This window comes from Rattus norvegicus, chromosome 3, assembly GCF_036323735.1.
Source record: "Rattus norvegicus strain BN/NHsdMcwi chromosome 3, GRCr8, whole genome shotgun sequence".
NCBI lineage: Eukaryota > Metazoa > Chordata > Mammalia > Rodentia > Muridae > Rattus > Rattus norvegicus.
In genome coordinates, this window is record NC_086021.1 from 188,071,476 (window position 1) to 188,087,845 (window position 16,370).

The 16,370-nt window shown below is 52.8% G+C and overlaps 2 protein-coding genes across 5 annotated transcripts; both read left to right on the forward strand.

Annotated features, from left to right (window-relative positions):
• The first annotated feature begins 3,219 nt into the window (after positions 1 to 3,219).
• Positions 3,220 to 6,687, forward strand: Mrgbp (MRG domain binding protein). 4 transcript variants are annotated; one of them, NM_001173739.1, is given in 5 exon segments: positions 3,280 to 3,453; positions 3,871 to 3,992; positions 4,837 to 4,918; positions 5,228 to 5,302; positions 5,687 to 6,687. In NM_001173739.1, coding segments are annotated over 5 exon segments (615 nt in total). In that variant the 5' UTR covers positions 3,280 to 3,305; the 3' UTR covers positions 5,875 to 6,687.
• A 2,580-nt stretch (positions 6,688 to 9,267) lies between these two features.
• On the forward strand, positions 9,268 to 15,553 carry Ogfr (opioid growth factor receptor). Its single transcript, NM_053340.2, has 7 exons — positions 9,268 to 9,440; positions 10,785 to 10,853; positions 11,401 to 11,479; positions 12,195 to 12,273; positions 13,022 to 13,088; positions 13,478 to 13,626; positions 14,113 to 15,553. Exons 1-7 carry the CDS (start codon positions 9,300 to 9,302, stop codon positions 15,242 to 15,244), a joined length of 1,716 nt encoding a protein of 571 aa, NP_445792.2. The 5' UTR covers positions 9,268 to 9,299; the 3' UTR covers positions 15,245 to 15,553.
• Positions 15,554 to 16,370: the final 817 nt, after the last annotated feature.

The window sequence follows — 16,370 nt, forward strand, 5'->3', positions numbered from 1 at the left end:
GCCTTTGTAGGTCCAGCGAAGCCCATAACTTTAGAAGACAACAAGCAGCCTTAAGGAAAATGGAGATAATCACCTAGGTCCTTAATCACACCAACTTACCATAAACAGGAAGGCAGAGGGGGTGGAGCTAAGCTATGTTAGTCAGGGCATGGGTGTCCAACCTAGCCGCAATCCTTGTAGGGAAATACTGTACCTGAATTGGAAACCCAAGGGTCCTGCCTGACAGCTGCTTAGTTCTAGGCTCCCAGTTTCTAATGCTCCACAGCCCACAGGAGAAGACAGCAGAGCTGTTCTCGGTGTTCGGATGTTGTCCGGAGGATGGCCTGTTCCCATCGGGTGAACACAGTTGAACAGGATCCACAGCAGGCTGACTGACTCCAAAGCAGAACTTGTTGTCCAGAGCCCTCGGTCTCCCACACGTGCTAAGGGAGCAACGTGGGGCCAGTCACACTGTGGGAAATTTCACCACTTCAGAGATGCAGTCTGCAAAGAGACAATGTGACCAAAGGTCTCAGGATGGCACCTAACCAGAGCCTTTACAAATACGCCTCCCATTGGATCCAGTTCTTGTGACCAAGAGCTAAATGTTCCTTCCGGAGTGGGAATGGGCTCCTTCTAGTTAGTAGTGACCATCTCCTTCCCGAGACATCAGGTCCTCAGACAAGCAATACTGTTTAGGAGGCCGGAGACGCACCTCAGTTGGTAGGGCTCTTCCCTAGCATGTATGAAGTCCTGGGTTCAGTCCCCAGCATATGTACTAGCAGATACCTGTTATCCAAGCACTTAGGAGGTGGAGGACTGGGGATGGGAGTTCAAGGTAATCTTTGGCTACAGAGTGAGTTTGAGGCCAACCTGGGATACATAAGACCCTGAATAAGCAACTGAGTAAATAAAAAGAAATATCAGTTGGTTGAGAATGTCTGGGGAATAGTTCATACTGGCCAAAGTAAACGATAAGGCTTGTGTATCCGTTAAATGAGGGACAGCCTTTCTAGAGCCTTTACTTTTCACTGGGGCCCAGTCTGAACTCTTCACCCTGGGATCAAGAATCCTAGCACTCGTATCCATCTTGTATAAAAGACTCATGCAGCAGAAGTCCCAGCAAATGAGGAAAGAGTTGACCAGTTGGCTACTGGATATCACTGTCCACTTTGTATCTGGGAAGTAGGAAACCTTGCTGCGAAGCCAATCCTATCCTGGCCGCCTGGAACCAACCTGAAGACCTCACAGAGAAGACAGATCTGAGTAAACGTCACCAGCGACTTCTACAACAAGTTGGTGGTGTGCCTCACAGACACCTGCCCCAGGCCAAAGAAACCCTTCTGTCAGGTTTGAAGGAATCTCTCAGCTCCCAGCAGGTGTGAATTCAGTTTGAAGCTGCAGGAGCACACACATGATCATGGGCCAGTGGTTTCTCTACAGCTCCTTGTTAGAGAGCGACAGTCGCAGGAGAGCTACAAAATGAACAAGCACAGCTTCCTCTTAATTCGTGGGTTTGGACTGTAGAGCCTACATGCTCGTGAAAATGAACAGTGTCATGCTACAGTTGGCATGAGATAGTGAGCAGAGTCTTAGCTCCTGACCTCCGTGCTCAGACACTTCCTATTACCTGGCAGAGAAACGGGCTGTGGCTTCGTGGAAAGAATGAAGCCATTCTTCTCTCCTATACCATCTAACCTGTCCATAGGGATCAAGTCTGATTGCCAGCCACACGTTCCCAAGAGATCTCTGAAATGACGGACAGATGTTTGCAAACTGCCGTGTACAGAGGTCACACAGAACAGAGAGAACTGGCTAGAATGGATGAGGCTGAGGGTTACACAAGGGAAACCCTCCACAGTCCCCTGTTGTGAGCATTATCTGGTTGCAGGCCTGAGTGAGGGGCAAGTGGAGGGCCAGGACTGGATTCAAAGCTTGCGGTAGCCAGCAGATGGCTCTTATCAATACCCCAGAGTTCAGAGCTACAGTGGCCCCATAGCACAGAGAAGAACGTGGTCTTACAAAGGTTCTTGACATCTTAGTCACACAGCTGAGAGACATCAGTCAGGAAAGGGATTCTGATGCCTGCCCGTGGCTGAGGGTCAGGTGAGTAAAAAAGCTTGGATGGGTGGCAGGGTAGGGGTCATGGTACAGCTGACTGGGGTGACTCAGACCAGTAGGGACCATGTTCTTAAGGCTGCTGTGCCTAGCACTTGACCCTACCCAATCCCATGTAGAGATACTAACACCTGCCTGAAATTCTGACAGCCTCCACTGTAGGGACAAGATGGGGGTGGTAAGGCCAACAGGGCCCAGGTTTCTGTCTTTTGATGCCAATGAAGCACTTAATTCTGAAACTGTCATTTGCACCCAGGCCAGGGCTACTAAATGTGGTTGTTGGGTTTTAAAGTCTTTAATTATGGTGTGTGTGTGTGTGTGTGTGTGTGTGTGTGTGCGCGTGCGTGCGCGCGCGCGCGCGCATGCGTGCAAAAGTGTGAGTATACCATGGTATACATATAAAGGTTAGATACAACTTAAAAAAAAACTTATTTATATGAATACACTGTAGCTATCTTCAGACACACCAGAAGAGGGCATCAGATTCCATTATAGATGGTCTAGATGGTCGTGAGCCACCATGTGGTTGCGGGGAATTGAACTCAGGACCTCTGAAAGAGCAGTTATCATTCTGCCAAGCCATCTCTCCAGCCCTAGAGTAGAACTCTTAAGAATTGCTTCTCTCCTGCCCCCTCTAGGATCCAGGGGTGGAGCTCCAGTTACCAAGTCTGTGCACAAGAATCTCTATGGACGGACCATCTCACTAGCCCCTGGGTTTTTTGTTTGTTTGTTTGTTGTTTTTTAGCTATTTTTTCTTAAACAGTTTTCGTGATGTGTAATTTACATACTGCACAATTTATCACTGGCAAAGGGAGACACACTTCTAGCTGTGCAGCCTGAGTCTTTTCCAAGTTATCTACTCAGGTGAAGCCCAGATTTTTTTTGGGCCGTGTGTGTCATGCTATGCCGAATTGGCTGACTCAGAACTCAGAGAGATCCGCTCGCCTCTCCCTCTCTGAAGGCCCAGCTGGTGCATTTTTAAAGCATGAGGTTTGTTCCTGCTCCTCTCGGGACAGAGTCGTAGGCAGTAAAAGGGCCAACCACCAGGAGTCGCTGCTGCACCGGAAGCCAGCCTTCGTTGCGCCTGCGCGGACCCGGGCACGCGGCGTTCCCGAGCCCTGCGAGTGCGCGCCCTCCACACCAAGTGCGCCTGCGCGGAGCCTGTAGTAGCCTTTCTCGCGCCGGGCGCTCGTCGCTCGCCGGCGGCCATGGGGGAGGCCGAGGTAGGCGGCACGGGCGCCCCAGGCGATAAGGGCCCAGGCGAGGCAGCCCCGAGCCCTGCTGAGGAGACGGTGGTGTGGAGCCCTGAAGTGGAAGTGTGCCTCTTCCACGCCATGCTGGGCCACAAGCCTGTCGGTGAGCGCCGCGCCGCGCACCGGCGTGGGGGTGGGGCGGGATAAACCGTCGGGCGGGCTGGCGGAGCCTGCGACCCCGCACGGGCGGGACCTCCCACTCTGGGGTGCCCTGTTAGTCCAAGAGACCATGACTTTCCTTCCCGAGAAGCCCTCTCCCAGGGGACACTCCTGACTTCCCTGCCCTTGAGACAGTCCTACCCCAGGGAACGCCTCCATTCTCCCCGCCTCTGCAGCCCCTCTGCCCAGGACCCGCCTACTATACACCCTAACCACCTGCCTTGTGGCACCCTTCGTCCCCTTTGACACTTGACTCCTGCAACACTTGCACCTGTGGTTTGCACACTCCTGCCCCTCCTACACCCATGTCCTCTGCACAGAGGTGCTATCCTAACCCTCAACCCACTGTCCTGCCTCTCAGGGGTGAATCGACACTTCCACATGATTTGTATCCGAGACAAGTTCAGCCAGAATATTGGGCGCCAGGTTCCATCCAAGGTGATCTGGGACCATTTGAGCACTATGTACGACATGCAGGCACTGGTGAGTGGACCCTGGCCCACTCATTTGGGGGCTGAAGGTGGAGTCAAGTCCCGGATGCTGCCTTCCCAGAGTCCTCTGTGGTACAGGACAGAGCCCTCTTCTCACTTGGGGTTTGGTATGCAAAGATCTCAAAAGATGAGGCTCCTTCCTCAATCCTGCCTTGAAAAGCACAAACTAGGGATTCACTAACCACTTTCTCAGGACACCTACTTTAGATTGGTGGCACAAAGTGTCAAGGAGATAGTTGGGCGCTGAGATGATAGAGAAGCCTCAGCCACCGTAAAAGGCAGTAATAGGGTGCAGTGTCGGTATTGGGGTCCTTTGAGAATCTGTATACTGTGGGAGCTAGACTGTTCCTCTTCTGAGAGCAGAGAGGGTAGCTAGGTAACTGGTTTGGAGAGCTGGCAGTGTCTGACTCGTGTGTAGGTAACTAGTAACCTTGCTAGTCAGGTTTGTCTGCAGTGTCTGGCAGGCAGTGAGACTACGTAACCAGGATGGGTGGGGCTGTAGGGGCCTGTGGTTGGTCATGGCGCCCCTGGATACATTGTCCTGGTGGGAGTGTTACAATGGTGAACAGGTCAGGTCCTTGTGAGCACATCAGGGGAGCTGCTATGACTCCAGGGCTCTCTCGGTGGCATGAACCTGGTCCTCTCCTCTGGTTTGGTTTGGCTGGTGCTAGCCTGGCCCTCCCTAGTCATCTGAGAAGCCCAGCTGAGGTGGACTCTGCAAGCTGGAGCAAGGAGCCCCACCAGCTCGCAGCCTCCAGCCTGCTCCTCCGTACAGCTTAGTGAGCGGAGACCCTGTTTTCTGTTTCTTGAAAATACAAAACGCTTTGTGCCGGCAGCACGAGTCTGAGATTCTGCCATTCCCAAATCCAGAGAGGAACTTTGTCCTTCCCGATGAGATCATTCAGGAAGTCCGAGAAGGTGAGACTCAGCCACCACCAGGGCTGGGAATAAAAAAAGCCTCACCAGGCCAAAGGTGGGGAGGTCTGGGGCCTCCAGGGAGGTGTAAGGACCCTGCTCAGACCACGCCTCCAGTGGCGCCTGGGAGGTTTGGGGAGCCGAGGGCTGGGGCGAGCGGTGCTCAAAGGCAGTCTCCTGATGGATGCCGTCTTACGATGGACGCCGAGGCCTGTGTGGGCAGCGAGAGTCGGAAGCAGTCCTGGCCAGACCGTCCCCCAGCGCTGGCCACCACCGTGGGTTTCCAGTGAACGGCAGCTGTCTCCTCCACAGGAAAAGTGGTCATTGAAGAAGAAATGAAGGAGGAGATGAAGGAGGATGTGGACCCCCACAGTGGGGCTGATGACGGTGAGTGGAAGTGCCTTCTGGAGCCGTCACCACCACGGGCCAGCCTCAGGCAGAGTGAGGTCAGGAAGCTGAGAGTCAGGAGCGAAGCATCCCTTTCAGATGAACTCAGTGTGGGAGGGCCTCTGAGAGCCATGAGGAAGGGGCCGAGGCCAAGGCTGGGGGCCTCTGAGAGCCATGAGGAAGGGGCCGAGGCCAAGGCTGGGGGCATTGGGTGGGCTTAGACAGGAGACCCCCTGAGAGACTCGGTTTCTCTTCGAGCCCAGCTGTACAGGGCACTTACCCGGGGAACATACTGGGTCCGAACGCCTGGTTTCTCTAGCTGAAGAGGAAAATGAGATGAGTTTCTGGATATTCTGTTTTCAGCCAAATGATTTTGTTTCCCAGTTTTTTCATCTTCAGGGAGCTTGGGGAAAGCATTAGAAAAATCCAGCAAAGACAAAGAGAAGAACTCCTCAGACTTGGGGTGCAAAGAAGGGGCAGACAAGCGGAAGCGCAGCCGGGTCACTGACAAGGTCCTGACTGCCAACAGCAATCCCTCCAGCCCCAGTGCTGCCAAGAGGCGCCGCACATAGACACCTCAGCCCCAGGTGGCCAAGAGATGCTCCAGCTGCCTGTCCTCAGGTCCCTGGGTGAATGTGGCCATCCAGCAGAGATGCTAGTGGGGCTTCCGCTGTGTCATCAGACCTCCAGAGCACTTGATTGGTCCAAAAGGCCAGCAAGACCGGTGTCCACTCTGCTGGATGGTGAAGCCTCTGAGCCAGCCTCTTGCTTTCTCCTGGTCAGTTCCCTTATGCCCACAGTGTGTGGAGAAGAGCAGGTGCGTGGGCCAGAGGACCAAGAGTCAGCAAGCAATAAGACGTCACCCTCACTGTCCTCAGGAGCCAGGCATCCTCCCTGGGTGCCCAGTCTTTGCATCTGCTTTTCCTGTAAGACTCCATTGTGCACTGGCATCCAGAGAAGGTGTCTTTGGAGTTCACACAGCACACACTGTGCACAGAAGGCCTCCCCCATCTGGGAAATAGAACTGGATATTTTGCCTCATTCACTTGTACTGTAATAGTGTATATAATTTAGTTGGTATTTCACTATTTAATTTTTAAGAAGCCTATTTTACTAGTGTTTTGTATGAAGAAAAATACTGCAGAAGTTAAACCTGTGATGTGTTTTTTTGAGCTGTTTTGTTTTAAGGTAACTACTGAGATACGTCTGGCTGTTTTTATATGCCAGATACAGAGAATTTTTAGCGGTTATTTTTGTAATTTTAGTAACTTGGAAAAGACCAAATAAGGGGGTGGAACAAAGGAACAGCCATCAGGCTGAAAAGCCAGTGGCCTGATGGCTGAAGCACATTTTCATTTGCAGGATATTAAAGCATTAAAAAACTATCTTGGGAGTTGTGTGATTTGCTACTAAAACAAGTTGGTTTTTAAATTCTTCCTACAGAGGAAAGGGTCCCCCACTCTAGAACTCATAACCATAGGGTACACTTAAGATGACTTCTTGGCATCGCTGGATGCAGTAAGGTTATGAGCCTTCATCAGAGACTCTTAGGACACCCACCCCCAACTCCTGCCTACCTGGCCGCTACCTATTATCCTCCATAGCCAAGTCCAGCTGTTGGGTGGATGAGCACAGTGAAATGTCAGACCATCTTGACTACTGCCTGTGACTGAAACCGCCCCCCTGCCATCTGCAGGGTCCCAGGCAATGAGAACTGGCCTGCTGTGGCACTCCAAGCTGGCCTACATCAGCCACTTCTAGTCAGGGCAGTTGGGTCACCATAAACGTACCACTAGACCCAGCTCCCTGGCGTAGGGAGCATCCTGAGTTGACACAGGTGAGCTAGCTAGATGAAGTGGCAGCCCTGTACACTGCATTCAGACCTGGACCAGTGCTTGTGTGTTCAGTGCAAGAGACAGGGAAAGAGGTGTTACAGCATGTTTGGGGAAATGGCTTGGGGCCACTCCATCCTGTCCCTCCCCAGTGTCCACTACTAGAGGCCTGTTCTGTGGAAGAAGCCTAGCTGTTGAATCCACCACTAGCAGGAGAAACAGAGGGCAGATGGTGACGATCAGGACAGAGGTCCTCTCTGGTCAGGCTCACTCTTCTAAACCCATCTGAAAGAACAATCTAGGGCCATGAGAGCATGCCAGTAGGCCTGGTCAAGGCATTTGCCTTGAGGATTATTTTCTGTTTGTTCCCCAACAGCCCAGTGTCTGGATCTGAAGTCAAACCTGCTGCCTTCCTGAGCTATTCTGACCTTGTGATTCACAGGCATGGCCCTTTGTCCCTACGAAATGTCACTGACAACTGGGTCCAAGCAGCATGGCACACTGCCTCTTGCAAATATTACTGTCAGCCCATGGCATGTCCATCTTTCAGCTTTCTAGGACAGTTGTGGGAGAGGGGGCATTCACCCAAGGGACCCACTAACATCCCATGTACAATTTCCCTATCTAATGGCATTTAAACCAGGTGCCAGCCTGAGCATAGTCGGTGTCAGAAGCACTGGGGCAAAGATCAAAGACAGCCCAAGTTTACATTTTTACTTAATGAACATATGTATTTGTGTGGGTGCATGTGGAAATCAGAGAACTTCTTGCCTTCTACTATCTGGGTCCCAGGGATTGAGGGACATCTAAGTCTCTACAGTAGCCCATCAGTCTGATTTTGGTGGTTTTTGAGTTTCCAACTCAAGGGTTTCCAACTCTAGGGAACTTCAACAGGTCATACCGTAGTCTCTTACATACTGGACTGTCGCTAGAGACAATATATTTTTACTATGAGATTCCCAGAATATTACAGGTTCCTATCTGGTCAAGAAGTAAGGCCACACTTGAAGATCAAATACACACATACACATAACCTTGATTAACATTATTTGGAATACGGCTATATAAAAAGATTATTTTCTCTATGTAGGCAGCCTTCAAGCACATTTTGTCAACTGTCCCAGAATTCAGAACTCTCAACTGGTGAGAAACTTCAACCATGGTGGAATGCCGGTCCTTACCCCACTCCACCCCAACCCTGCTACCCACCCATGTCTCCTTTCCATTGCTATCTTGCTTCAAATAGTATGTTACATAACAAGCCCAGGCACATGGCCACAGTCATCAGTAAAGTCCACCTAAATTCAAAGGCTACTTAGCCACATGAGCCCAGGAAATTTGCAGTGCACAGGAGTGGGACAGAAATCACAAAAGCAGAGGGAATATGGAAATGGTTCAATTGCTAAAAAAAAAAAAAAAAAAAAAAAAAAATCCTTGCTAGTGGGAGAGCCTGTGTTAGATCACCACCTAGAAGCTGGGCTTGGTGGTGTGTACCTGTAATTCCAGCGCTGAGACAGTAGTAGCCCAGGGATTTCCTGGATAGCCAGCCTCATGTAACCTATGAACTCCAGGTAAGTGAAAACTCTCAGAATGTAAGTGTGGACAACCTACTGAGTGAGGAAATTCTCAACACCGACCTCTGGTGTCCATGGGCAGCCAAATACATACACACAAACACATACAGATACAAAATGAGCTAGTATGGACACAGAGGCCAGCCAGGGATGACTGCTGTTAGACAGATTCACGAAGATTAGGAACCTGCACCAGCAGTCCTCTCTGGCAGAAAAGGACTGAGGAGAATCCTCCCTAGCCTCCTTTCTGGAGGGAAGGGATAGTCTGCAGGGAAGTGAAATCTCTAGGTGGAGGACCTGGGGCTGAGTCCGAGATGGTGCATCTTCCGGAAGGGGATAGGGGCAGGAATCCCGGTGCACAGGCTCCAGGGGTTGTCCTTCTGGGGTGTAGGGTTGTATGGGGGGGTTGGGGAAATGCCTTCTCCTGGACACCGCTTCCCGCCTAGCTCCAAGCGTAGCTGCCTTTTGCTGGGGGACTCCGCGCAACGGCGGAAACTGAGCGGTGGGCGGGACCTGGCGCCGCCCCGCCCCCGCGCTTCCTCCTCTTTCACTTTCCTTTCCGCAGAAAGCGGGTCCTCCTGCTTGTCGAGTATGGACGACCCGGACTGCGATTCCACCTGGGAGGAGGAGAGCGAGGAGGACGGCGAGGATGGCCAAGCGGATGATACGACCGATGAGGACACGGGCGACGATGACGGCGACGCGGAGGAGGCACGGCCAAGCCTGTTCCAGGTGCGGCGCAGGAGGACGGGAGGGCGATAGGACGACTCCAGGCCGCGATCGCCCGGCCCAGGCCGCTATCCCCTAGGGGGTCGCCGGGCCCAGGCCGTGTCTGACCGAGCGCTGGTGACGTCAGGGAAGCGACTGATGGGGGTCGTCTGTGGGTGACGTCAGAACGCGCCCCAGGGCCTCATCCTGCGTAGGTGGCCCTCCCTCGGGTTGCCCTCCCTCCGCTCCACACTCAGCCCCCACCCCACTGCAGATAGCAGTGAACCGGGCCTAAGAGGCCAGGAGCTGTCTGTCTGTCTGCCAGTCTGTCTGTCTGCCCCTTAGCGATAGTAACTTTTTGTTGCTACCAGGAGCTTGTTCCCGGTATACTTTTGTAGCAAGCATCATGTAAGCCTCAGTGGCATTCTGTAAGACGCACTAACCTGCTTATAGCTGTGTTTTCAGGTGTGATGGAGAGCCTAGAAAAAACGAGAGTGAGGGCTATGACCCCAGAATCCATTTTCCCCATTGCTACCATCTCTAGTTGTCTGATATTTATGGGAAAGCGGCCCAGAATCTGGAGAAGCTCTCAGGCAAGCCAGAGCTGGCCTCTGCCTGACCACATTGGGATGAAGCTGAGGCTGGTAGTCAGGTTTACAGTGCAGGCTCAGGCTCCTCCTGTGGGTTGTAATGCCTCCCAAAAGCTCTGATAGAATTGCCATTTCTCCACAAAAGCTCTGAGGTCCCACCTGAAGCAGTCACTTAAGAGCCAATCCCAGGCCTGCCGACGCAGTGTCTTTGTCTCATCGGGTCAGGGAAGAACAGAGGTTTACAAAGACGAGGAGGCCTTATTCATCCATCCATCAGACCCACCTGGAGGCATCTAGGGTTTTTTTCTTGACGCTGTGACTGGCAGAGTAGCTCCTCTTGGGGAGTTCTGTAGAAATACTACAGTACTCAAGGGCTCTGGGGTTGGAGGGGTGGGACACTATAGAGCTTGGACCAAAGTGTGGTTGACCAGCAGACCAAAGAGGAGATGCAGCTGGGACTTGAGGACAGAAAAGCATCAGCCACACACGTTGGCAGCGCGCAGGCCAGCCTGGGCCAGGCTTCCTACAGGGGGAAATCGAGTATTGAAAGGGGCAGAGGTGTTTGCTGAGTATTCTAGTCCCACTGTCTGTGTTCAAACGGAGGGATGTTTCTCTAGGTTTCTAGATCTGTCTTCTCAGAACCCTGGGTGGGGACCAGAAGAAAAAGAAACAGAAACACCCATTCCTCTTGTGTGGAGCTCTGTGGTGGTTGGCCCAAACCAGGCTGCCTTCATCCTGGACACTTCCCAGAACCTCATCCCTTGTATTCTCTCCCCAGTCCAGGATGACAGGGTACCGAAACTGGCGTGCTATGCAGGACATGCAAAGATACCGGCACAACTACCCGGTAGGTTCCTGCGGCCACTGCAGAAAGACACACCCCTCTCCCCAAATAGAGCATCCCCCCGGCCTGATGAAAATCCAGTTTTGGGTTCTTGGGCGTGTTCCTCGTTGTCTGGAAGACAAGTGCACTGTCAGTTCAGGTCCATACCCTTCCAGTTATGGGGTGGTAGAGCATGTTGCCCGACCTGAGCCTCAGAGCATAGGTTTAAAATGAGGGGCTAGCTTCAGCCCCCTGACAGAACATGTGGCTCAGTGCCTCACCCAGGGCTCCCTGGCTGGTACGTGGGATCATCTCCAGACCCTCTCCTCTGTACCCATGCGTTAGTTACTGGCAATCCCTGTGGTATTTTTGAGGTACAGAAGGGGAGGTCTACCATGTATGGCCTCTATTGGTGGAGAGAAGGAGGTAGTGTTTTCCTCCAAACCTACCCTTGCTCACAGAAAGGATCCCAGGCTGAGCTTTGGGATCTTAAACAGCTGTCCCACTCCTGGCTGCATGAGGCAGAGGGGCCCTCAGAGAGTCCTCAGCCTTCCTTTCTCTGGCTCTTCAGGATTTGACAGATCAAGACTGCAATGGTGACATGTGCAACCTGAGCTTCTACAAAAATGAGATCTGCTTCCAGCCAAATGGTACCTGTCCTCTCCGTCCCAGCACCTCTGCTCTCAACCGGTTATCTAGTCTGTTAGGACCCTGGTTCAGGCTGCCTGCTGTCATCAATCCAGTTAAGGCTTCCACATGGCCATGCAATACCCGCTTTAGGCTGCCAAGGGAATTGGAGCTTGGATCTTAGGATGTTAGGGTGAAGGGCCAGAGAGTAAGCCTTTGATGTTTTAAATGGTCTTTCTGTGTAGCCCAGGGTGGCCTCAAACTCTGGGCCTTCCATCTCAACCTGTCAAGTGCTGAGGCTGTAGGCAGGCCTGAGCCACCATATATGTTTCATGACACAAACACTGTTTGAAGTTAAAAGTGAGTAGAGTTCTGTTGGTGTTTGTCACAGCCATCCATTTATGTAGTTAGTTTTTGACAGAGCCTGGAGAAGACCATGTGTCCACACAGCTGAGATGTCTGTTGCCTGGCCCGTCTAAGGTGTCTCCCTAGATCATGCTCCACACTCAGTCTGTGGAGATTCCTCCTGCACACAGCTTCCTGGCTGAGAGGGTCTGTGTTCCAGAGAGGAAGTATCACACCTCTTACCTACAGAAGTGGGCCCGGTTACCTGAAACCAGGGTGTTCTCATATCAGATGAGCTACCGAGAGCTCTGCCGAGCTGAGGACCCTAAAGGACTTGAGGGGAGGCAGTGGTTTGATAGCTCTGTACCTGACTTCTCTCCATGGGGTGTCTAGGGGCTCTCATCGAGGACATTCTTCAGAACTGGAAAGACAACTATGACCTCCTGGAAGAGAATCACTCCTACATCCAGTGGTGAGTGGGATGAGCCTTAGGAAAGGGGCGGGGCACCTAGACTCGAGCTTTCATGCCATGTCCAGGTCCAGGTGTGTAGTGAAATACTCCTTCCTCTCCTGCCTATGTACCTTAGTCAGCATCCCTGTTCTTGGGCACTATGGGGGCTGTTGTGACAGGTCTGTGGGCAGGAGTATATGTTCCCAGGGGGAGTTGGAGCTGGACCTCATCTGACTTGGTTTTTAGCAGGACTTAAGAGAGATATCACACAGCAGACTCAGAAATAATGCCATTTCCTGGCAACTACAACATCTCCTGCTGAGGACAGCCCACTGGGCTGTTCTCAGTATCCTCTTGTCATGGAGTCCATTGTAGGAATAGTTCTGCAGTGTTAATGACAAGAAAGAACAAGCTGTGAAACCCTAGGAACGAAAGCTCTGCCCCCGAAAGGTGAAAGGCACACTGGTCTCTGCTATTTTTTTTTTTTTTTTTTTTTTTTTGGTTCTTTTTTTTCGGAGCTGGGGACCGAACCCAGGGCCTTGTACTTCCTAGGCAAGTGCTCTACCACTGAGCTAAATCCCCAACCCCAGGTCTCTGCCATTTTGACTTCCACCACATAGCCCCCGAGCCCATAGGCTAGACTCTAGTTCGGTGGGTAAGAAAGGCCAGCTAGCTCCTCCCAGAGATGAAAGAGAGACACTGAGTTCAAAACAAAATAACGGAGCTGCTGCGGGGCACTACAGAGTTTGTATCCTTACCTTCTTCTCAGGCTGTTTCCTCTGCGGGAACCAGGAGTGAACTGGCACGCCAAGCCCCTCACCCTGAAGGAGGTTGAGGTAAGGATTCCTCCTAGGCCAGAAAGGGGGGAGAGCTACCCCTGCTTGCAGTCATTCTGAGGTAGCGTCTGTGCTGTCTCAGGCCAAAAGAGTCCCATGGTACCACTTTTGGGGACCTCAGAGAAAGGAGGCTGCTCTAAGAGACTAAGGAGTAGAGATAAGGGCTGGGAGGTCCGGGGGCAAAAGCAAGGAACACCTTATGGCAGGTGACTCAGGACAGAGGTGACCTCTTGGCCTCTCGGAGAAGAAAGCTAGAAATGTGTTGGTATTGTCTTACCCTCAGGCTGAGTCAGGGTCTAAGGGAAGCATTGCCCAGGGGCCCACCCAGTGCTCCTTGGGAACAGTGATCAGTGAGAGGGGCACCTGAGTCCCAGGGGATTGTTTTCTAGGCATTTAAAAGCTCCAAGGAAGTCAGAGAGCGTCTTGTCCGGGCCTATGAGCTCATGCTGGGCTTCTATGGGATCCACCTTGAGGACCGGGGCACGGGTGCTGTATGCCGTGCACAGAACTTCCAGCCGCGCTTCCACAATCTGAACAGGTAAGGACAGGTCCCTGCTGGCATCACCCATCCCTGTTGCTCCCCGTTAGTATCTGGGGCTGGGTTTCAAACAGAGAGGCCTAATACAGGCTCTCATGCCTGCTTCACCCACAGGTGTTGCCACGTGGCAGGAGTTGTGGGGTGATAAATGAAGCAGTTCCTTGGTTTGGGAGTGTTTAATTCCCTTCCATATACCCAGAAAGCAGGGGTGAGGGAGGTCGACAGATAGCATAGTCACTCTGGGTCTGCCAGGATGTCAGCCTTTTCTGGCTTTAAGCAACGTTTCCCAGACAGGAGTCCATGGACTGGAGCATCTCCCAGGACTTGCAAATGCAGTCCACAGGTCAAGGGTACCCAGGTCATTTTCCTAGGTGGGGCCCTGAGAAGACCCTGGAAACTCTGAGATGGAGCCAGCTGGGGGTGCCTTTGCCAGATGTGCATCCCTAGAGCCGGGTCCATCCAACCTCTTCTTAATTACCTTCACAGCCACAGCCACAACAACCTGCGTATTACACGCATCCTCAAGTCACTGGGTGAGCTGGGCTTAGAACACTACCAGGCACCCCTGGTCCGCTTCTTCCTGGAGGAGACCCTTGTACAGCACAAACTGCCCAGCGTGCGCCAGAGTGCCCTGGACTACTTCCTGTTCGCTGTGCGCTGCCGGCACCAGCGCCGGGAGCTTGTGTACTTTGCCTGGGAGCACTTCAAGCCTCGCCGAGAGTTTGTCTGGGGGCCCCGTGACAAGCTGCGGAGATTCAAGCCCCAGACCATACCCCAGCCACTGACGGGACCAGGGCAGGCAGATAAAGATGAGGGCTCCAGGGACCCCTCCCAAGAGGCTGGCACCCAGGGTCGGACCTGTGGATCTGGAAGGGACCTGAGTGGGGACAGTGGAACAGCTGAGGATCCCTCACTGCTGAACACAAAGCCCTCAGATGGGGGAACCTTGGATGGGAACCAGAGGGATGAAGCTAAGTCCCTGAGTCCCAAGGAGAGCAAGAAAAGGAAGTTGGAGGGGAACAGGCAGGAGCAGGTCCCAGGGGAGGCAGATCCCCAGGGTGTCTCTGAGGTAGAGAAAATTGCCCTTAACCTTGAGGAGTGTGCCCTTAGCCCTATCAGCCAGGAGCCCAGGGAGGCTGAACCGCCCTGTCCTGTGGCCAGGGTGGCTAATGAGGTAAGAAAGCGGAGGAAGGTGGAGGAAGGGGCTGAGGGTGATGGAGTAGTCAGTAACACTCAAATGCAGGCCAGTGCCCTGCCTCCTACCCCTTCAGAGTGTCCTGAGGCCCAAAAGGATGGGAATGGGCCAGAGGACTCAAACAGCCAGGTTGGGGCAGAGGATTCCAAAAGCCAGGTGGGGCCGGAGGATCCAAACAGCCAGGTGGGGCTGGAGGACCCAAACAGCCAGGTCGGGCCAGAGGACCCAAACAGCCAGGTCGGGCCAGAGGACCCAAACAGCCAGGTCGGGCCAGAGGACCCAAACAGCCAGGTGGTGGGGCCAGAGCAAGCTGCCTCTAAGAGCCCTGTGGAGGACCCTGACTCTGACACTATGGGAACCTCAGTGGATGAGTCAGAGGAGTTGGCAAGGATTGAGGCCTCTGCTGAACCCCCAAAGCCTTAGAGGTGCATCTCAGTCCTACTCAGCCCACTGCAGGGGGTTTCTGAGTCCAGAGCTCTGCCGTAGGCTCTTCTTGGTGCCCCACAGTGCTGGCCTCTCCCTAGTGGTCACTGAGGTGGCCACCAGAGGGACTGAGGCCCTGCCCTCAGGGAAGGCCAAGGCCTTCAGAACCCTCCTTACCTCACTGTGTCCTCCTCCACTGCCCTCTGAGCCCTGCGTTGTGATCAGACCCTAAGGGTCTAGAGGGAGGGGCCTCTTCATTAGTCTGGTGCCAAGTGAGGCCTTTTCTGAATAAACTCTTTAGACTTTGTCTTTTGGCGTGGCCCATGTTCTGTTTGGTTGCCTGCGACCTCTAGCCTTCTCTTTGTCCCCAGTTGAGAGCATCGTGGCCAGTGCCACTCATAGTACTTTGTCTACACAGCTCTTGCTGGGAACAGGTTCCAAGCACAAGTACCCCACACAGGCCTCTCCTAAATATACAGCCTTCAGGAACTGGGTGTGGTGGCCTATGCTTTTAGTCCCAGTGTCAGCTTGGTCTACAAATCAAGTTTCAGGACAGACAGGACTGTTGTACAGAGAAACCCTGTGTGTGTGTGTGGGGGGGGGGGTCTGGGAACAGTGCTGGGTTTGCTTGTCTACATGTCTAGACCATTACTTTCTGTCTTGCTCCTCTCTACTAATTGGCCTTCCAGAGGTACTATCTTCAAGGCAGTTATGAAGCCATCTGACTGGAATCCCACTATAGCTTCTCTCTGTCCTGGCTTTTCCTGCTTCTGATTCCCCAATGCAGACCTCGGAGGGGAGGGATACATGCACGTCTTAGTGCAAATGAGGTAGCAGTCAAGCACAGTCCTGGGTGTTCTGAGGAAGATTACAGTTGCTCCTGAGTGCCATTTTTTGACAAAGTGGAGGTACAGGGCCCTCCTAAGGCTACCTCAGGGAGGCTATGAGCCCCTGGCACCTTAGCTGTTTCTTGGCTCAGGGTAAGGCTTCCATCATGACATGGAAGCAGATGTTCAGAGATGCACAGAAGGCATCTGGTAACCTCAGTAACGGTCCCTCTGATCCCAAGTGCCCAGGCGCCTTTGACTAGATAACTGAGATTCAAGTGAATGGGAATATCAACACT

What these genes read in the sequence shown, in the direction of transcription:
- Mrgbp (XM_063283891.1), top strand. Translation starts at nt 3,306, where the DNA reads ATGGGGGAGGCCGAGGTAGGCGGCACGGGCGCCCCAGGCGATAAGGGC. An exon ending in GCTGGGCCACAAGCCTGTCG is followed by an intron (nt 3,454 to 3,870) that starts GTGAGCGCCGCG and finishes CCTGCCTCTCAG; the next exon opens with GGGTGAATCGACACTTCCAC. An exon ending in TGTACGACATGCAGGCACTG is followed by an intron (nt 3,993 to 4,836) that starts GTGAGTGGACCC and finishes TTGTGCCGGCAG; the next exon opens with CACGAGTCTGAGATTCTGCC.
- Ogfr (NM_053340.2), top strand. Translation starts at nt 9,300, where the DNA reads ATGGACGACCCGGACTGCGATTCCACCTGGGAGGAGGAGAGCGAGGAG. An exon ending in GATCTGCTTCCAGCCAAATG is followed by an intron (nt 11,480 to 12,194) that starts GTACCTGTCCTC and finishes TGGGGTGTCTAG; the next exon opens with GGGCTCTCATCGAGGACATT. An exon ending in AATCACTCCTACATCCAGTG is followed by an intron (nt 12,274 to 13,021) that starts GTGAGTGGGATG and finishes CCTTCTTCTCAG; the next exon opens with GCTGTTTCCTCTGCGGGAAC.